General features: G+C 43.7%; 2 protein-coding genes across 7 annotated transcripts in view; one reads left to right on the top strand and one right to left on the bottom strand.

Annotated features, from left to right (window-relative positions):
• The window catches only part of MOCOS (molybdenum cofactor sulfurase), a 563,966-nt gene that overhangs the window by 52,672 nt on the left and 489,287 nt on the right, over positions 1–22,007 (bottom strand). The gene's annotated exons all lie outside the window — the stretch shown is intronic.
• IKZF1 (IKAROS family zinc finger 1) overlaps positions 1–22,007 on the top strand; it is a 77,200-nt gene that overhangs the window by 49,817 nt on the left and 5,376 nt on the right. For 3 of the 6 annotated variants that reach the window (XM_083583878.1, XM_083583875.1, XM_083583877.1), the window contains 3 exons: positions 8,424–8,591; positions 9,607–9,732; positions 18,926–19,030. In XM_083583878.1, the coding sequence (XP_083440004.1) occupies positions 8,424–8,591; positions 9,607–9,732; positions 18,926–19,030 (399 nt within the window). Of the gene's footprint in view, positions 1–8,423; positions 8,592–9,606; positions 9,733–18,925; positions 19,061–22,007 lie in introns of all 6 variants that reach the window. The other 3 variants (XM_083583874.1, XM_083583876.1, XM_083583873.1) reach the window with 1 other exon arrangement.

Raw genomic sequence — 22,007 nt, 5'->3', positions numbered from 1 at the left:
AAAACAATAGGATGCTTTGGAAATAAATATTACTTTTGACAAAATGCAGAAGGAACTAGCAGAACATTTAAAGCAACTGAGTGATAAAATAGCTAAGCATAAGAGCATAAGAGAGTCCTGGCTCATGTTACCACTGTTCCAGCCAGGTGCCTATGGGAATCCTGCAATCAGGTGCAATTATTAAACAAATTAACTGTCAGTTGAAGAACTGGAGAATAAATCCTGAAGAGACAGAAATGTAATATTGACCTTGTTCACATGCAGTGTTAAGCTATGGTTTGTTTTAACCATGGTTTGTTGAACAAACCATGAGTAGTCCCACAGCTGCCAAACAAGCTGTGCTTCCACCCCGCAAACATGCCTTGTCCCCCCCCCCACCTCGTCTTCACTGCCCACTGGTTTATCTTGAACACCTTCATGGTGTGCTAGTGCTCTCCTTCCATTGGCCAGCTGCACAAACAAGGCAGGGAGATCTCCTTGGAGGTTTTCGGCCTCATTTGGCAACAACTGTGCACAATTCTCTTCCCCCTTCACAGGAATAGCCAATGTTTCCTCAATATAATACAATCCTTAACCCCTTTCTTTCATCCTCATGGAGTGAAAGCATTTTTCTCTCTGCAGGACTCAAGGCAGCAAATCCACCTTTCCTTTGCCCCTTTTTAGCTAAAGTGGATTGCTGGCCAAATATGTGACTTTGTAGAGCAAAAAAGAACAGGAGGATAGATTTCCATTAAAGAGTCATAGAATCGTAGAGGTGGAAGGGACCCAATGGTTATCTAGGTCAACCCCCTGCAATGCAGGAATCTCAGCTAAAGCATCTCTACCACTATTAGCCAAAGAGCAGGAAGCAACATAACAGTGTATTTTCCCCTCACAAACCTCCCTGCCCCATCCCACATGGCAAGTTGTTCCATGCCGTTCCCTAATAAGCCACCTCACCGATAGCAATTGAAGTAATTGCAATGCACAGTTAGTGGCTCATCCTCAGAATTCGCACTTCTCCTACGCTGCAAAGTCCAAGATCTGGGGATGAGGATGAGTTTGCACTCTTGGACTAGGCTGTTTGGGGGACATCTGTGCAGCAGGAGAATTCAGCCTCAGAAGCTGAGGCGGAACCAGCCCTAAGCCCACACCATAAGGAGAAGTGCCAGACTTCAGGGAAAGAGGAGTCAAGGTCTTCTCATGAGTAGGGTCCTGCTTGAATTCCACAGCAGGTGGAATTCAACTGGATTCTGGGTGTGGTTCTAGCAACTCTACCTCAGTGCTAGGCTGGAGGCCCGTCTACCATCACTGTGTCTTGAACCTGGCCTGGAATCAGACCACCCCATGATTTGTCACTTGCTTGAGCCCATGCTTGATCCTCTGCTTGCCTGGCATCAGAGGCACCAAGCTGTGCTAAAGATGGGAGGGGGCAAGACGCACGCGTGGCATTGGGAGCATCCAAGGGACGGAGCCAAATGCAGCAGCACGTGTTCAATGGCTCCTCCTCTTGCCACCGTCACCAGCCCAGGGCTGCTTACGCGACAGGAGGAGAAAAGGTTGTTAGCTCCATGCTCCACCTCCTCCACCCCTGTTTGTTCTGAACATTGGAAGGGGAGCCTAGCCCCTCTATGTTGGTGCCTGTGCCTGGCATTGGCCCTGGGACTGGCTTTGGATGGTGGTGCTGCTATCTAGACCTGGGACCCAGCTGGGGGAGGGCAAATACTTGTAGAGAGGACTCTCTTCATGGGCTTTGAAATTTTGAAGTCGCTGCATCAGCCAAGTGGCTTTCAGTGCCATTTGGAAAATGTGGAGATCTATAGACAAGGCTCCAAGTTAAGGAAAGGAAAACATCTGAAGACATGTTGTTGTTGTTGCTTAGTCGTTTAGTCATGACCAACTCTTCGTGACCTCCTGGACCAGAGCACGCCAGGCACTCCTGTCTTCCACTGCCTCCCTCATGCTGGTAGCTTCGAGAACACTGTCCCACCATCTCGTCCTCTGTCGTCCCCTTCTCCTTGTGCCCTCCATCTTTCCCAACATCAGGGTCTTTTCCAGGGAGTCTTCTCTTCTCATGAGGTGGCCAAAGTATTGGAGCCTCAGCTTCAGGATCTGTCCTTCCAGTGAGCACTCAGGGCTGATTTCCTTCAGAATGGATAGGTTTGATCTTCTTGCAGTCCATGGGACTCTCAAGAGTCTCCTCCAGCACCATAATTCAAAAGCATCAATTTTTCGGCGATCAGCCTTCTTTATGGTCCAGCTCTCGCTTCTATACATCACTACTGGGAAAACCATAGCTTTAACTATACAGACCTTTGTTGGCAAGGTATACATGATATTTATTAAGGATTTGTGGACTGACACTTCTCATACAAGTTGCTCATACAAAAAACTTAGTACCAATGTGTGGTGAAAAAGCAAAAATGCTTGGACACATCTATATGATTTGTTTTGGCTTTATTATTTCTAGAAACAGAAACGTAAATTGGGGAGAGGTTCTTCCAGCATTCTTGTAGCTCTGGGCATGCCTTACCTTCCTGATCTCTACAATTTCTCCTCTTGTACCTGGAACTCTGCGTGAGAAAAGACATTGCTAGTACTATTTATAAGGTTTTGTGTTTATTATGCTAAGATACCCCACAGTTGCTATGCCTCTAAAATTTGAAGAAGAAAGAGCAGAAAGGAAAAGCTAACATTTTCCAAAGGACAGCAATTCACTCCATGTTGCTTGTAACTGATTTTGAGCCTTCTGAAATAAACCATTTTTATAGTCTGATGTCCAAAAAACCTGACTTTTGAATCACAGCTCTGACTTCACCCATTGGCTAAAAACACTTAATGGTGGGAACAACCAGGCTGGGTCATCTCACAGAAATGTTTAGGTTGCTGGCATATTTTGCTTTATAACATTCATTTATAGAAGACTGGAGACTTAAAAATAAATAAATAAATAAAACGAAAGCACTGAATATGTTCAGGTTGCTGACATGGGCCCTAGTGCAATTGCTCCATTTACACCATTATAATACGACAACGGGGAGGTAACAGCAAGCAGACATAACTCCTCCCTCAGCTTTTGTGCAGCCCTGTTAAAACTAGAAGTAAAAAGGGATGCTCTATTATTGACATGTAGTATGTGCCTGATGAACACGTGAGGCTTGCAAAACCCATTAATTTGAGTAAATCCTGTATATTGCATTCCCTTAAATAAATATTTGATAAATGAATACAACTCTTGCATGGCAAGTGCCAAATGTGATGAATGAGTGACCCTGGTTAAAAGGCATAATTACATTTAATAGACACACCTGCCAAGTGAAGATATGCAAAATAAGTACCTGATATTTTTCATTAAAAGTGAGGTCTTAAATGTAAGTGGACTGATCTTATACTCCCCCTGCTTTGCTATTTGTAGCGCAGAATACAAACCATAGCACAATGCAGTCAGGGTCTTCCACCAGAGTTCCTATACATTGTAGGTGTCCTATTGTTCCTTAAAGGGGTCGTCTCAGATCTGTTCTAGGCTAGCCACTGTGCAGTCAGGATTGTGCTGAACATTTGTTTAACAAATGTACTTGTTTGTAAGAAAACCTCTAAGCAATTGACGGTGAATCCTGCTCTGCTTAGCTGAATGGCAGGCCACGTAAGCTCTTCGTAAATGACTTCCCACCACTTAACATGTCAAATAGTGGCCTGACCATTTCTCAGCTGCAGGGCATGTACTTGAAATTGCCCTCGCATTAAGATTTTACGATAATACCTGGTGTTGAGAAACGTATGTTTGTTTATTGAAATGCTGAATAGGGTCACCGGGCTACTCTCTGGATGTGTTGTGTTTCCCTTTGAAAACTGATGCTGTGATTGTTTCATTCTTGTTCACGCTTAGTGAACTATATGAATAAGTGCCATCAGGGGTGGGGAATCTACAATATGTTGTTGTTGTTGTTGTTGTTGTTGTTAATATACTGACCTATACCCAGAGGTCTCAGGGTGGATCTTGGCCACTGGTGGGCCCAATTTGACTTTCGTATGAATATTATGAGCTCTGCTCCCCTCTCTATTTTGCTCCTCCCCGTAAAATCCTGAAATGGCTCCTGAGTGGAGCACACAATTGGGGTGACTATTCAGCCCATTTGCCGGTGAAGCAGAAGCTGGGAGAACTGTAAGCAGACCTCCCTCTTCCCTTCTTCCTGAGGCTCCTTGTATCCTTATTCTCATAAAATTAGCTAGCCATTTGAACATATGTATGAGATTTACTTGCATTATTGTTTAATTCATTTCCTATGTAGCCCTTGCACCCAAAGGAGCCCAGGGCAGCAAACAGTTATGCAGCACAACAATACAAATGAAGAAATGAATGAATAAAACATTTACAAATATTAAGAGCAGCTAAAAAAAATTATTTAGCTTCCCATTCTAATATAGTAGGAATAGGTGCCAGTCATATGGGCGGGGTACTACAGCAACAATAATTACTATTACTATTATTACATAATTTTGTATCGCATCATTTTGCAGCTGGGATAATATACGAGATCATTTCACAATGACACATTGATAATTTTTTGTATAAGCTAATATGAACAGCACATAGTCCAATTCTAATTTTATCAGATTGATAATTCATATTACATCTCCTATCTGTTTCTAATGATGATGATAATAATAATAATAATAATAATAATAATAATAATAATAATAATAAAAATTTTTATTTATACCCCTAGTGTAACATAGCAAATTTGCATGTTCTCTGCATATCAAAATAGCTTCAACATTCATCTGACATTTCCAATACTTGCTATCTAATGCACTATATAACTTATGAAAATGTTCAGGAGTAATGTATCAACTGGACATTACTGTAAAACAAGTCCCCCAAATTTAAGCACCTAATTAAAGGTTAGTACCAGTATCTTAGCTATGTTCTCATGGCAAATGTTATCAATGACACTGTATCTTTTCCCCAATTTAGAATATAGTTTTAAAATTGTTCTTTATAATAAAAAATTTGCAATATTTTATATAATTTAGCCTGACACATGCATCTTTTCCAACGCAATTCACTTTTGGTATACTCATTTTCCTGAAGTATTAATGAAACTAAATATTTCTAGTCAAAAGTGATGAGTATCCACTGGAAGTTCAAAATATGACCGGAAGTAATTGCGATGAAACAGATCTTTGTGTCTATGTTGTTACAGCAGCGTCAAAGTCATAAATTTATGGTAAAAGGTATTTAGGAAGGCTATTGCTCTGCATATAAGTATCCCACAGCTTTGCTCTAGTTTGCTTCCAAATTTGAATGTTTCTAGTTCTTCAAAGAAAAAGGGTCGTTCAACATTGTCAAAGGCTTTCTCCACATCTAGGAACATAAATATTGACGCTAAGCTTCTTAGAGTCATAGAGCCTATGGATTTTTAGAGTTGGAAGGGACCCTGAGGATCATCTAGTCCAACCCTCTGCAATGCACATTTCTAAGGAACTTCACTGCCCATCTCTTGACTAAAGTGAAAAATACGCTGCACAGAATTTTACTTATTGCACTTCTACTTCAAATTCCCTTCAAGGAGCTCAAGATGGTATTTTCCACCTCCCCATTTTATCCTCACAACAATCCTGCGAGATCGGTTCCCAGCTCACTCAGTGAGCTTCATGGCTGATTGGGGTCTTGAACCCTGGTCTCTCTGGTCCTAGTCCAACACTTCAGCCATTACACCATACAGGCCTTTCAGGTACCTGGGTCCTTTTCATGTATCATTTAATTGCATACTGTACAGCTCTATAATGTCTACTCAGAATGAGGCTCCATTGAATTCAATGGGCTTTCCTCCCTATTAAGTGAAGACACTTACCTGTGGCTATAGGGAATGTGAGAGTATTCAGGCCACCTGCTCCCCTTTCGCTGGCAGCTCTGTAGCTTTTGCAGCTCCGAGTCCTGCCAGAATCCTGAGGGAGACAGAAACACCTGTGGAAACTGCAGAATATTTAGTAAACACTGTAACAGTATAACAGGCCACCCCTTCAGGGTTGCTCCTTTGGGGTTGCAATGGGGATGAGGGTGCCAGTCCCTTTCTGTTTGTTTCAATTTGTGTTTATGGGAGTGTTGTGGTGGCATGTGATGGATGGGCACTCCTTGCTGAGAGGGAGGAGTTCTGCAGGGAGGGGTTGTGTGACCTCCAACCTATTCTCTGGTGAGAGCTTAAGTTAGGGGCGAACAACCTAGGCGGGAGTGGGCTGCTCTCCTAAGATGCAGTTATGTGATGGGTGGGTGTTCTCTCTGACTGTGGGAGTCTGCCACTGGGGTGTGGGTGGCTGTGTTGGAGGTGTTTGTGCTGCTGTCCAAGGTGCTGTCCAAGGCTTGGAATGGGTGAGAGGCAATAAACGGAAATGGATTCCCAGCCAGATGGAATCCTTGTGGGTGAGTGGTCCCAGGGGCCAGGAAATTAACCACTTGTCTGTTCTGGATGGGGATGCACTCCCTCTGCAGGAGCAGGTGTGTAGCGTGAGGGTACTCCTGGACCTCATGTTGTCCTATTCCACGTCTGTGAGTGCCTTTTACCAGCTTTGCTATCTCCCACCATTCCTGGGCAGGGATAGCTTGACAACAGCCGTCCTCACATTGGCAACATCAAGGCTTGATTACTGTGTTTTATATGGGGCTGCCTTTGTATTGTTCCGGAAGCTACAGTTAGCGTAAAAATCTGCTGCACAGTTGATCTCTGGAGCAACATATAAACTACATGACATTTATGTTGAATGCATTGCACTGGCTACCAATTCAAGGTTTAACTTCTGGTGTATAAAGTTCTATATGGCTGTCTACCAGCTTGTCTGAGAAGCTCTCTCTGCTATGACACCCACACTGTCAACTTAGATCTGTAGATGGAGAACTTGATGGTGTCACATGACCCAGTCACAAAACAATGCTGGGGACTCCAGCACATGCTTTTAGGGTTGTGGTACCAGGTCTCTGGAATCCTTAGAAACGAAGCTGGTGTCAAACTTCATTATGTTTTAGATGTTTGTTAAAAACTATTCCCCAAACTATTCCAAAATTAGTCTGTTTTATTGCTAGTTTTTGTTTTAATGCTGTTTTACATTCTATTTCTGTACACTGCTTAGGTGCTGTCTGAGTATAGTGTGGTTTTTAAATTCCTGAAATAAAGAAATAAGTGTTGTAAATGTAACTAGTGTTAAAATTAATTAAAACTTTAGTTGACTAATTAACCAATAAAAATTATTAATCACAGAGGTCAAAAATTAATTGGCCTATACACTTTTTTGTTTTTTGGATTTTTTTTGTTTTGGTGTGTTACTGTAATATGGAAAGAAAAAATGATAATAAAGATGGTCTTTCCTTCCCAAAATGCTTGGTAACTTTAGTTTATTGCCAGTGTTTCCTGGCTTACATCGGTATTTTAACAAATATTGAGTTCCTGGTAAAATGTGCATTTATTGAAATCTAATTAAACTATTTAGAAGGCAAATGCTTAATCAACTTAAAAAATATTTAGTTGACTAGCAGTGCTTGTGGAACTCATTGAAATAACCCAAAGAGCCTACCTTCCTCAAAAGGCAATCTTGCAATAAAACAATCGCATTTATAAATCTTAGTATCCCCAATCAAGCTGGATAATGTGTGCTTATTTGCCCCAGTTGCGCTGGACTACTTTTCTAAAACAGAAGAAACACAAGGACACATTAGCAGAAAACCTGAGTTGTCAGGATCCGGCCTCCAAGGAGGGTCAGGACTTCTGAATGGAAGACACAGCTTCCTTTGCTATGTCTTAACTTCTCTTTTCTGCCCCCCCCCCCAATGCTTTTCTCTGTCTCTTTCCTGATTTGGCTGCTTAGGGACAGCCAGGTAATGGAGAAGAAATTGAAAGGGAAAATACAGGGAAAATGTAAATGAAAAGAAGTTATTATAACTGTTATAATGAAGTGCCTTTCATTTAAATATAAGAATGTAACGCTGAAATGAACTTGTGATCCTGAAATGCATTTTTAATGAGTTTCCTTTTTATTTTGCTGCTTCAGTGGCATATTTTAAAGACCCTTTGAAAAAAGCCACATTAAAAAACCCCACCAAATGCCACAACATGCAAAATTGGATATTGGTTTATTCCAAAACTGCTGATCAGGAAGAGTGGCTCTTCAACACAAAATGTTGCAGTCACTTTATTTAAATGAGTTTGAATTTGCATTGTGATGTGCCATTCTGATTTAGAAAAAAAAATTAGATTTTCAGATCAAATTGACCCAGCCAGTGAAGCGTTAAGGAACTGGCAGGTTTAGTCTGAAAGGCTCATGTTATATCAAACCTGCAGCCGGTGGAAGTCATAGAGCACCAGTTGGAAAACAACTTTCTCACTGAAATCTTCCTCCTGTAACAATGTAAGAGTTTTGTTCTCACATATTTTTCCCTCTCATTCTCCCTGTAGGCGAACGCCCCTTCCATTGTAATCAGTGCGGGGCATCCTTTACTCAAAAAGGAAACCTTCTCCGCCACATAAAGTTACACTCTGGTGAAAAGCCGTTCAAGTGCCACTTGTGTAACTATGCTTGTCGTCGGAGAGATGCTCTTACGGGCCACCTGAGGACCCATTCTGGTAGGTGTCCACGTTAGAAATTCTGGAAACAATGTGCTTGCTGCCTTCCCAGGCCAGAGGTCAAGGGGTGCATCTGCAACTGGTTCAGGATAAAAGATCTTTCACTTCATGTTTTCTCTGCCCTTGCCTTGAAATCAAAGGCCTGCTGGCTGGCTGGCAGGCAGATATCAGATAGATAGATAGATAGATAGATAGATAGATAGATAGATAGATAAATAGATATCTGTGCTTGTCAGTTTGCCTCGCATGTGTGCTTGCACAGCTTGACCCATTAAGCCAAGTGCAGCCCACCACCATGTAAGCTGGACTACTTGAGGGTCCTTCCATTCTTGCCGCTTGCTTGGGACTTTAAGAACTGGGAAACTGCCGAGTCCTTGGCAGGCCATAATACACAGCTGTGGGCTGTGTTCTGTTTGGTGGATCACAAATTGCACAGGTCTGATTTAGGGCCAGCAGTTCATCGGAATTATGCATAAGAATGAAACAATTCAAGCACCGGTCAATGCACTCACAATGTAAGTAGCACAGGGCAAACAAAAATAAATAAATGCTGAGTTTCAAAGGCAGGTTTAAAAGAAGGGAAACTACCCTTCCTCATGTGTTGCATGAAGAATCAGCTGGGTGCAGCAGGACATCAAAAATGCATTTACCAGTAGATTTGTACTGAACATGTACTTTGAGTCAGGATTTGAACAAGTTCTAATTTGTCAGATTTAGGTCCCTTCTTATTAGTGTTCCACCCTTACTGGAAACTTCTACAAGAGAAGGTGGTAATTAAAGCTTGCAATCCTATCCCACTTATCTGGGACTAAGCCCCATTGAATTCAATAGTACTTACTTCTGGGTAGAAATAGTTTCCTTGTGACATTATGCACCTAGAGTACAAAAAGAGTTGCTTGTTTCTGAGTGGGTCACTGATTCTAGATGTTTGGATCTGCTTGATGCAGTTATTTGACTGTTATTATCAGGATTATTTAATTTAGCTTCTATAGTAAATTCCGTTTTCCCCCTGCAGTTGGCAAGCCCCACAAATGTGGATACTGTGGTCGCAGCTACAAACAGCGCAGCTCTTTGGAAGAACATAAAGAGCGTTGCCACAACTATTTGCAAACCATGAACCTCTCAGGCGGCCTCTACCCAGGTAAGAGTACTTAGCAGAAAGGCAAAATTAAAGCCTTGACTGTAATCCGTGCCACTGCCGGAGCATTGCAAGCAGCATACCGTATTTTTCCCTCTATAACACGCAGATTTTTTCTCCTAAAAAGTAAGGGGAAATGTCTGTGCGTGTTATTGAGCGAATGTGTGGTCCCTGGAGCTGACAGGCGCGAGTGAAGGCAAAAATCAGGCAAATATCAAATCGTCCGGAGAAGGGAAGCCTTGAAAAGAAGAAGCTGCTGCTTTCCTGCATTCTGCCTCAGGGTCTTACTGCCCACCCTCTTCTGTTTCCTTACTGTATTTGCTCAAACGGAACAAAGAGCAGAGAAAACCCCTCCCCTCCAGGCAAGCAGAGGGGAAAGCAGAGCGTCCTTCCTTCTAATTCCTCTCCGTGCGTCTAGGGACTCGCAGGCAACATGCAGGTGGGAGGGGGAGAGAGAGAGAGAGAGCTGGCTGGCTGGCTTGGGTGGGTGGTTGGGGGGAATTTTTGCCTTCCTTTCCTCCCTCCGGTAAAACCCCTCTCCTGCATTCTTAGCCAGCTGCTTCTCCGCACACCCCTCTCGGTGCTCCTTGTCCCTTCTATGTTTTTCCTTCCCTCCCCACTTAAAACGTGGTTCCAATCACGGATCCACATGGATCCTCAGGATCTTTGCATTGAGTCACCCCAAATTCACCATCAGATCACATAGCAATGATCTGATGCAAAAACAGGGCTGCAATGGTGCAAAAACGTGGTTACAAAGCACGGATCCACATGGATCCTCAGGATCTTTGCATTGGGCTACCCCAAATTCACCATCAAATCACATAGCAATGATCTGATGCAAAAACAGGACTGCAATGGTGCAAAAACGTGGTTACAAAGCATGGATCCACATGGATCCTCAGGATCTTTGCATTGGGCTACCCCAAAGTCACCGTCAAATCACACGTCTGTGGCCGCAGCATGAAGCACAAAAATGATACAGCCACTGTTTCATTCAGATTTTTTTTTCTTGTTTTCCTCCTCTAAAAACTATGTGCGTGTTATGGTCAGGTGCGTGTTATCGAGTGAAAAATACGGTAGCCTCCCTTCATGAGCCGCCCAAGCAGTCTCTCCTGGGGCACAGATACGTTAAGGGTCACCAAGGGCAGCAGCGGCACAGAGACACGCGGCCGGGCGCTTTTCAGTGTTGCAGAGAATGCTGGGATACAATCTTTATTGTGAGGTGGGGAAGTACTCTTCAGTTCCCACGGGTGGAGGGGGCAGGTGGAGAAGCCCGTTTGTCCTCCTTTCTGTCCTCCATTCAGGCAAGGGATTCCTGCTTGGCTTTTGCACTCCTCTGCCTTTTACCACCAGCCCCCCTGGATGTCCCTGTACCATCTTTGCCTTCCTTTCTCTTGCTGTGCCTTTTTGTTTGCATATCCCAGTGGGGATACAGGCATTCCCCTTCCATGAGCCCACCAGCAGGGATGTCAGCAGGAATTCCTGAGCCACAGACACTGTATGACATGGATTGGGGCCCCAGCAGTTGGTTGGCAAGAGCCAGGGCCTGCTTCACTTCTCCGGGGGCCCTTGGGCACAGGGTATCCACATCACAGGTCTTACATGTAGATGAAATACAGCTTTCATATATGTGATCCATATGAACAGACAGAGCACCATACTTCAGCATGAGTTGAATCTATTGGAAACCCCCATAAAAAAGTCCAGTTGATACAAGGAACCATCTTGGGTATGTAGTGCAGAATAAACACACCACACTTGTGAAGATGCAGTGCTATTAACAAGGAGTTTGGGATGAAAGGTTGCCAAGGGGTCTTTCTGAGGATGGAGTGGCATTGTAAGGCAGTGAAACCGACCTGCCCCACAGATCTGCTTGTAAGGAAAAAATGAGCAGGGAGAGAACCTGGACCTCTTTGCAGGAAATCATAGAATCACAGGATTGAAGAGATCCTCGGGGTCAACTACTAGTCTCCCTGCAATGCAGGAATTGCAACTAAAGCATCCATCAGATGACCATCCAACATCTGTGTGACAGCCCTTGAGATATTGGAAGATGGCTATCATATCTCCTCTCAGTCTCCTCTTTCCCAGGCTGAACATTCCCAACTCCCTCAACCTTTCCTCATCCGGCTTGGTTTCCAGACCCTGGATCATCTGTCGCCCTCCTCTGCACCTTCCAGCTTGTCTGCTGTGCAGAACTCAGTGGAAACCAGCCCCATAATCTGCCTGCTTGCTAGGGGTATATTTCCTGTCTCTGCTAAATTATGCATTTCAGGGATAGGCATATAGATGTGTGAGGATGCACAGGATTCATTGTGAGTTTTCCCCAGAGTTTTGAGGAGGAATAGTTTAGGTTTCAGCCTTACATAATGATATTGTTCTATTCCTACTCTTCCCCCCTCTCCCTGCTCTATTTACAGTCCTGCTACTGTTACTGGATGCCATTGGATGTTTTGGGAAACAAAACAAAATATCATCGCCTGCTAAAAAACAACAACCCTGTTTAGACAAGCCTCACCTTTCTCAGCATCCGGGCAGGCTTGCCTAAACGGGGTTGTTTTTAGCAGGCGTCAAAAAGAGTGCAGTGAAAGACCTGCTTGATCTCAGTAGGCAGGGAGTTCCAAAGTGCGGGTGCTGCCACTCTGAGTGATCCAGTTCATACCAATGCAGAATGGGCATTACGTGGCACCTTTAGCTGATCAAACTGCTCAAGAGGGCACACGCAGAGTAAGGCCATCTCACAGGTAAAACGGTCCCAAGTTGTTAAGGGCTTTATATACTTAATACATTAATAGTATACAAAGGCTTTATATACTAATAGTAACAACCAGGGCCGCTCTCTGAGCACAGGTGTTCTATGCTGACAAGGCCTCAGCCCCGTCAGCAGCCTTGTGAAGGATGTCCCTGCAAGGAGTGGAGATCCACAGCAGGACATGCGCTGCAAGGAGGGGGAGGAGTACAATTCTCGCCTTCACTCTCCATTCCCATGCTTCTTGCAAAGCTTGTAAAAATCATTTTCTTTCAAAAAAAAAGTACTCTGTTTAGACTTATTTATTAATATAAAATAAGCAACATTGGCAATAATTATTTTAGAAAGGTTCACATTCTAAACATTTGTGCATTATGAAACCTCAGCTCTGAGGGAGAGGCTGGATTGCAGTGATCTCTGTGCTCCTCCATGGGGAAAGGGTCTGCATTGTTCTCCCTTCTGTATGAGAAATGAAAAACATGATATTAATATATGATGAATAGATTGTGAGAGATGAGATTAAAGAAAGCTTGTGTGCTCTGTAATATATGAGACTGTGACTCAGAAGCTCAGAGAACCCTTAGTCCCTTTAAAACGTATTTGCTTACGTATTTATAAAGCTAACAGTACTACAAGCACTACAACCTTAAATGCTCCCATACACATAGGAAGTCTTGTAATGGAGAGACAGGGAGACATGATAAGAAACAGAGCAATTAATGTTAATGGCTACCATCACTGCCTCAACAAAACAGAATTCAGTGGAATACACATTTGAGAAGGATAACTCCAAAACAAAATAATTGTCAGAAACCAGAGTCAGGTGTAGGTCAGCAATAAAAAACACTGGGGTCCGTGAAGTTAATTATTCAAAGAAACTAAAACAGAGCATGCCTAGTGGTCACAGCAACCCTTCCCAGTAGGTCTTGCTTCAATGAGCAGGAGGGGGAGACACCCTGGATTCTTCAGCAGCCTGCCTCCTCTTGGCCTCTTAACCCCCTTCTGCTTCTGCCTCTGGGTCAGAACTGCTCTCTGCCCCAGACTCTGCCTGCTCACTAAGCCCTGCTTCCTCTTCAGCTTCCGACACCACCTCCTCCTCCTCCCAGTCTGCTCCCTCTGACCTCTCATTGTCCTCCCACCACCAGCCCCCAGAGCCTTCTTCCCCAGGGGGTTGCCTTAGGGGTTTCCCTGGATGGGGCTTCCCAACACTCCTCTGCATCCAACCAGCCTGTGACAATAGCATTAGTATCCAAAACGTCATTAAATATTTCCTGGGTTCGAAAATACTGACATTGAGAGAGAGAGAGAGAGTGTGTGTGTGTAAAATTGAAGATCACTAGTGTTCACCACTGGCTCACCACATTGGCAACCAGGCAACCAGCTGCAGAGCTCACATTTGACTATTGCAAAGTTCTCCGCCATCCCTTGTCATATCACAACCACCAACTGCAGGTGGTGAAAACGACAGCCTTGCTTGACTAATCTCTGGGTTAACAGAGTAGCTTAAAAGAAAGTATCTTTTTTACTAATAAAATTTTGCTGATTTGAAGAGGATGAGCCTTAAATTCCAGGAAGCTTTTTTTTTAAAAATAAATGTTTATTAAAATTTTCCATCTTAGTAAAAAAAAAATCAAAAAAAGAAAAAATTAAAAAACACATAAAGTTTACAATCCGTATTTTCAATGACATATTTCCCTGACTTCCCCACACCTCCCCTTCTTATATTCCAATTCAAATTGTTAGTTCAACAAGTTCTTATCCCCACTTTGTAACCTTTTTATATTTAGTTCATTTAAAAAAACCAACCAATTTTAACTTATAAACATCCCTATTTATACATCAGTACTCATTCTTAAAACCTTTTTCTAAAGTCGACCCAAATTCCCTTCCACGAATTCCCCAATTTTCTTTCTAATAACAAAACAAAATGAAAGAAAAACAGATTATAGTTATACACCCTTTGGATTCCCAAACCCCACCACCCCCTTTCCCGGTTTCGATCCCCAACAAATGTCCATCAGTCTTAATCTACTATCAGCCTGGAGACCTCACATCCGAGGCTCTTAATTCTCTCTCAGTTCCTCTCTGCCGGTTTTTTTGATAGTCTTTAGTATTAAACACCAGATCTCGGAGAAGCTCTGTCCCCATAAAGTCCATGTTTCTTCCAGCCAGACCTCCATACTTAAAAATGGAGCCCAAATCTTGTTTCTTACTCCTTTTAAGTCCAATTGTCCCAAAAGCTCCAACTTCCACCTTGATCAGATTTGTAATCCATAGGTCTTCAGATCTCCACATAAGGAGATCTCTCCATTCTTCAATCTCCAATTCAAACCAGATTTTCATCATCCAGTATTTATTTTCCTTTGTAACCATCATGTCAGGCCTCTGGCTCGATTTCTTATTTTCCTTTGTAACCATCATGTCAGGCCTCTGGCTCTCCTTTGTCATCTGCAAAATTACAGCTCCTCCTTCCTTTTCTTCAAAAACAACATATGTCTCCTTCTCCACACTCTCAAAACTCTCAAGTTTCTCTTTTTGTCCAGCTGCTTGGGCTTCCTGAGTCAAATCTTTATCAAATTCAATGATATTATTTACTGTTAAGTTCAGAGTTGCAACATTTGTAGCCAAAACATCCATTTGGCCTTGTAACTTTCCCAAGAGAACAAAAGCTCTGTCCAGCCCAGCTTGAATTTTCCCTCCTCCAGCCATTCTTGTAATGTCCCAAATCCCCCTCTAGAGGGATTTTGGTAACTTAGTATTCTTTCCAGTTCAAATCCAAAAGTCAAGTTAGTTTGTATCAGTTCTTCCTTGTTTTCAACAAAATATGACCAAATTGCAACAAATATTTCCAGCAGAGACAGCAGAAACAAAGTTTTATTTTTCCTTCTTGACAGCTAATTTTGACAGCTGTCAAACTCTTCTATATCTCCTCAACAGGCTCTCTCGCGGATCACTCCCGGGTCCGGGGGGGTGGCACTTCAGCTCTCAAAATTAGCTCTTATCCTCTGATAAGGTTATTTATGCTTATACTGCCAAATCGTGAAATTAATATCTTTTACCCAATGAAAAAAAAGAAATCCTCTCGACCTTAGTTAACTAGTCCTTGCTTTAAATTATTTACAAGACGGGGAGGCGGACTTCCTGTTTGCACCTTCCCCGATCGTGCCAAATTCAACGAAAAAAATTTCCTTTTCAAGTCCAATTTCCGTACTACTCACGGGTTGTTACTTTTAGAGTCCAATTGTTCACAAGAAGAAGTCAGCGCTCTCCGACCATGGCATGCGGCTTCACTCCGCAGGAGGAGCAGTCGACTCTCAGCACCGCGCCGCTCACCCCGTCCCCCGTTCCGAAGCCTTTAAAAAGGCTCCTTCGCAGGTCGGGGGGCGCAAATGGTGCCCGCCGAGTCACCAGGTTCACAGGCTTCAGTTCCTGTGATTTCTGAGGGTCCCCGCGTCGCCGCAGCGGCCAGACCCAGATCCTGCGAAGCCGATTCCCTCCGGAGCTCGGAGGGAATCCGCCATTAGCCGATCGCGCTAACCCGGAAGTAAATTCCAGGAAGCTTTTATAAGTGTGCCGTACAAGCTAAAGTCAAACTCGAGGCCTCACTCCAAGTCAGCTTGTAAAACCCACTGAAAGCTAGTTTCAGTTTTAAAAGAAAACATCTCAGGAAGTTAATCTTCACTGGAACCTATCCTGACAAAAATCTCCACTCCCAGGGGACTAAGCAAACTCAAATCCACCCCCCTTTAACATTCTTACTCTTTAGTTGAGCCCAGGAGTTCAGCCCCACTTTGTTACAGAGCCATAGAACTGGAAGGTAGTCCAAAGGAATCACAGCTAAAGAATCCCTGACAGATGGCCACCCAACCTCAGCTTAAAAGCCTCCAGCGAAGGAGAGCCTGCCACCTCCTGAGGAATCCGTCCCAACAGCTCTCACTGCCAGAAAGCTCTTCCTGATGTTTAGTCAGAATCTCCTTCCTCGTCATTTGAAGCCATTGACTCAGGTTGTCCCCTCTGGAGCAGCAGAAGACTAGCATGCAGAAGACTTGCATGTGACAGCCCTTTGGATATTTGAGGGTGGTCATAATATCACCTCCCTCAGTCTTTGCTTCTCCAGACTAAACATACCCAACTCTTCAGCAACAGGGGGAGCAAGTCAGGGCAGCCCCCCCCCCTTGTGACCTAACAGATCCCAGCTTCCAAAGTTAACTAACTAAACAACCAACAAAAACAGAAATGAAAGTAGTAATCCAGCAGGGGGGTGGGGGCCATCCAGCCTATTTCACAGAACGGCACACGTGTGATTGCCTGCTCTGCTGGAATCATGGGTTGCTGGGTAGAAGGAGCTCCCAGCCCTCAGGGAATTATTTCGATCCCATTAGTCCATGGTAGCTGGCTAGGAAACTGAGAGACAGAGGAAGCCTTCACAGGTGTGGCAGCTGGATCCCATTCCGAGGGTTAGAGTTGGAAGGGACCCCAAGGCTCATCTAGTGCAGCCCCATGCAGTGCAGGAGTCTCAGCTAAAGCATCCTTAACAGTTGTTTTAATCTCAGATAAAGCATCTAAGAGCAGTCATCCTCTCACACCAGGGATGCTCCAGGGAATGAGGGGCTCCTGGTAGGAGGGGATTCATAGGGATGGGCAAACTCCCCATTTTGGTTTCTCGTTTTTCCTATCTTCAGTTCAGCTCTCCATAGTTCCACATCAGTTTGCAATTATTATTTCTTGAAATTTCACACAACAGAATTTTTTTTAATGTAGTTTTCCCTAGTATTTCCCCTAATACATTTTTTAAAAAATGTTTTCACCAATATATGTATTTTATGTGTAACTTCCCTAGCATTTTTGTACACCTTGGCTGGAGAACAACATTGTAAAATTATTAGAAGTGCAAATTCTGTAGGATGGCTCTGTTTTGGTTTGTGTATGGATTTGAAAAATGCAGATCAGGTAGGTTTGTCTTTCATGAGAGCTGAATTGAATTTCCGACCCAAACCTAGTAGTTCCAATCCTTAGGGGTTTGTGGAGATTTCCTGCCTAGTGCAAAGGTTTCAGGTGTCATGTGGAGAGCCTGATAAGACTGTGCTAGGGAGGAGTTATGCTGGCTCTTGACGTCAATGTGATGGGAAGGAAATGTATTCATCCAGTCCTGAAAGCAAAATGTGGTTTGTTAGGTAAGTGTTTGGCATCCAGGACCTTCAGGGTAGCCTTCTCTGAAATATAACTGGTTCCATGCACAGAACACAGCTCTGTGATCTCAATACATGGATCAGATGGTAGTTTCAGAAGGAGGGGTTTGGATTTGTTAGGCACTGGGGAACATCTGGGGACAAGCCAGGCCTGTACAAGAATTATGGGCTCCACTTGAAGGGGGGGTTGCAGAGAAGGTGGTCAAGGAATTGTCTGCATCTGTCTTCACCGCAGAAGATGCAGGGCGGACCCCTGTGCCTGAATTAACTTCCTTGTGAAGAGGTCCCAAGGAAGAGACAAATAGTGGAGGAAAACGAAGTTCTCTGCCTTGTTGACAAGTTTAAACCTAGCAAATCAGAGACTGAATGACACCCACACAAAAGTTCCGAAAGGACTCAAATGTCAAATTGCTCATCTAACAAAAGTACCTTGTCACTTGTCCCTAAGATCAGCCTATCTGAGGAGTGGGAAATGGCTAGCGTAGCACCAGTTTAAAGAAGAGGATCTGGGAAACTACAGGTCAGCTAGTTTAGCATCTGCTCTGGGAAGACTAGTTGTTTCTCTAGCATTGATAAAGATACAACTGCCAAACATACAGAAGATCAGACCTTGCTGAAACAGAACCAGCATGGCTTCTGCAAGGGTAAATTATTGCCTTTTGGTCGGTTTGGGGAGTGAGAGTCCACAAGAGTATAGATAGAGATGATTCAGTTTGCATTGTGTGCTTTAGACAGAGCTTTCCAAAATTCTCATGTTGGTGACACACTTTTTAGATGTGCATCATTTCACGACACAGTAATTCAATTTTACCAGCAAACCAGAGGTTAAACTAACCCCTTATAAGAGTGTTTGCATGACACACCTGCACACTGCACACTGTTTTTCTAACGTGTCACAACACACATTTTGGAAAGCTCTGACTTAAGAGTTAGTGGCAATTGTTAGAAAGGTTAATTCCATGTTAGGAATCACTAGGAAACAGACTGAAAATAAAACTGCCCATATCATAATGCCATTATACAAAGCTATGGTGAAAAACTGTTACTGGTTTTGGAATTTAAAAATGGTTTCACAGTGCTAAAACAATTCATTCAGACTATGCCATCTGCTTTGAGAAACTAGCCTTGGATATCCCAAACTGCTTCTTTTTGGGCGCCTTCTCCCCCTGTGCCTGCCTGTAGACTGTGTCTCAGCAAAGTTGGAACTCTCCATGGCTGTGTGTTTAGGATATCTTGTTTCTTTTAATTTTTGCAGTCATGAAAGAGGAAACCAGCCAGAGCGAAATGGCTGAAGACCTGTGCAAGATGGGATCAGAGCGATCCCTTATGTTGGACAGACTAGCAAGTAACGTCGCCAAACGTAAGAGTTCTATGCCTCAGAAATTTGTTGGTAAGAGTTAAATGTTTGCTGCCTCCTTTACATGGTTGGATTTTTCAATTTTGTTTTTCTTTATTGCAACAGGAAGAGCAAAGTAATTAACTAAGAGATTCAGTTCCAAGCTACTCCTAGCTCCAGTCAGTAATTTGTGAAAATTTTGGATCAGTCATTTAAGTAGCACTTTCAATCTCGGAAACATTTGCAGTGTTTTGTTTGTCGCAACATGATAAAGCACATATAAGATTTCAGATATATATCTGAAAAGACAGAAACAATTCCTCCTACCACATCTTTATTTTTTTTAAGCCCATTTTTGTCTTTTGAAAGTTTCCAGTGGCTTACCTGGGGCTTCCAGTGGTCTCTTGTCCAGGAAGTGATCAGGGCTACACCGGTTTAGTTTCAACAACCGCACAGAATCATGTGCTCTAAGATCATTCACTAGACTGCCGAGTGTACTTCCCTATCAGAGATTTTACCCATTTCTGCTTCTCCTTCTCTAGGGCACTTTACTGGTCTATTGCTTCTCCTACATTATCACATTCTCTGGTGTGTTTGTGTGTGTGTGTGTGTGTGTGTGTGTACACAAACAGAGAGAGAGAGACATACATACATATTAAGTTCACTAACGCAATTGTTTTTACTTTCAAAACATCTATTGGGAACAGAATTGCCAGGTCCTCTATGGAGAAGGTGCGTTATTGCATGTGGTGCACAAGAGAGGTGGGATAAATCATCTTCCCCTGCCTAGTTTTCACTAAAATTATTATATCCCACTTTCCATCAGTGTATTCAGAGTAACTTAACAAAGCATGAAACACAATACAACAATACATAAAATTCCATCAATACAAATTGAAGCATTCAAAATAAATCCAGATGCACAGCACAAATCATAAAACCACACAAAAATCAGAGTTGTAGAGCATGATTCCTTACCCCAAGCATTTTCAAATAAGGGAGAAAACCTTCCTATAGAGGAGAATGAAGTGGCCAGATAAACCTCCCTATTTTACTTTTATTTCTTTACCAAATTTGTAGACTCCCCTTCATCACATCATAACGATCCCACAGCTGTAAGATATAAAGATATAAAGCAAGAATTAAGAAACCAATCAATAAAATGCAGCATCATAAGAAAATATAAAGCTTAGTAAGCAGCTATCACCAATTTACTCCAAATGCCCATGAGAATAAAAATGTGTTTGCTTGGCAGTGGCAGCCCACCTGAGTTCCCAGCACCTGTGCCTCTAGGGGAAGGGAGTTCCACAGGAGCCACAACAGAGGAGGGCTGGCTCTTGAGCCCACCTGAGACATGGCGTTCCAGGTGTGGGGCATCACTGCTAAAACAGCTCTAGCCTTTGCTGCTCCCCGGTGGGCTTCTGCAGTTGGGCTTCTCTTGCAGAGCCTCCTGGGTGATCTTAACACATGGCTGATTGATTAATGTCCTAATAGACTTTCCTCATGGGGACGCGGGTGGCGCTGTGGGTTAAACCACTGAGCCAAGGGCTTGCCGATCAGAAGGTTGGCGGCTCGAATCCCCGCGACGGGGTGAGCTCCCATTGCTCGGTCCCTGCTCCTGCCCACCTAGCAGTTCCAAAGCACGCCAAAGTGCAAGTAGATAAATAGGTACCGCTCTGGCGGGAAGGTAAACGGCATTTCTGTGTGCTGCTCTGGTTTGCCAGAAGCGGCATAGTCATGCTGGCCACATGACCCGGAAAAACTGTCTGCAGGCAAACATCAGCTCCCTCGGCCAATAAAGCGAGATGAGCGCACAACCCCAGAGTCGGTCACGACTGGACCTAATGGTCAGGGGTCCCTTTACCTTTTAATGGCAGATGCAGAAATGTCCCTAACATATTTTTCCCTTGCTTTCCCCCAGAATTGATTGGCAGGGAAGAGGGAGGCTCCATAGTCAAAGTTCACGTCTATCCCATGAACGAACTAAGGAGATTTGACGAGAACATTTTTTGTGAAGGTGGTGTCCCGCTTTGGGATGAGGGCAGACTCTCACTTCCTTACCCTCGTGATAAGAAGAGCTGCCAGATTAGAAGAACAGCATTTCCTGTCAGTTATTCAGAGTGTGGTGAAAGAAGATACCATAATGACAGTACAAATTTAGAGAGGCACAGGCTCAACTTCAGAAGGTAGGGCTCATGTCAGCATAGCACCAAGGGAGCCCAAATTCCGCCCCCCCCCCCCCGCCCCCAGCCTCAGCTATGCTTTCTTCACAAAGCGGAATCTAACTTGCCCTTTGGGTGATTTTATTTCTTTGTTCTCTTTTGCATGATCTTTATGTGTCATCACAGTTCAGTGTAGTCTGTGCTTAATTTTTAGAAAAGGGGATGCCTAGATTCAAGTCTGAAATCTCACCCCCTAAATTTAACTCCATGCCATTGTCCCAGGATAAATGACCTCTCCCTCTTCTCCCCGCCCCCCCTGCTGTGCCATTTGTGCCATAGAGGTAAATATGCAGACACATCCAGGCCTGCCTGCTGCTTCTAAGGAAAAGCAATTTGTGGAGAGGGTGGCTTTCAGCAGTGGAAGAGGAAGGGCATTTAGACTTTCCCCTTGCCATCACCTCTCTTCTCCCTCCAGCTGGCTTTCCTTACCAGATGTTTTTGCCTCCACAAATGTGCATCTGGAACCTCTCTGAGAGGAAGTGGGGAGTTGCAGCAGAAAAGTGGTGGAGGAGAGAACGTTCCCTGCACGCGTCTTGCACAATGAAAACCGCCTTTTCCCAAAGAAGTGTGCATGCAACTTGTAGCTTGGACCACATATTGAGTCCCTGCTACCTGGCCTGATCCCCTGGCCCTGCTGAGCCTGTATTGTGTGGGCAAGAGAGATCTCAGGCTGAGTGCAGGACCATTACAGGGGTCTCCTTTTCTTTTCTGCTTCAATCCCGTCCAGTCATGGCCTTCATTCTGTCCCAGCAAAGACTGGGCAGCCTGCTAATTTCTAT

Source organism: Podarcis filfolensis, assembly GCF_964270895.1.
Source record: "Podarcis filfolensis genome assembly, chromosome: 13".
NCBI classification, from domain to species: domain Eukaryota; kingdom Metazoa; phylum Chordata; class Lepidosauria; order Squamata; family Lacertidae; genus Podarcis; species Podarcis filfolensis.
The sequence above is the reverse complement of the archived record's forward strand: the minus strand, read 5'-3'. Positions and strand labels throughout refer to the sequence as shown.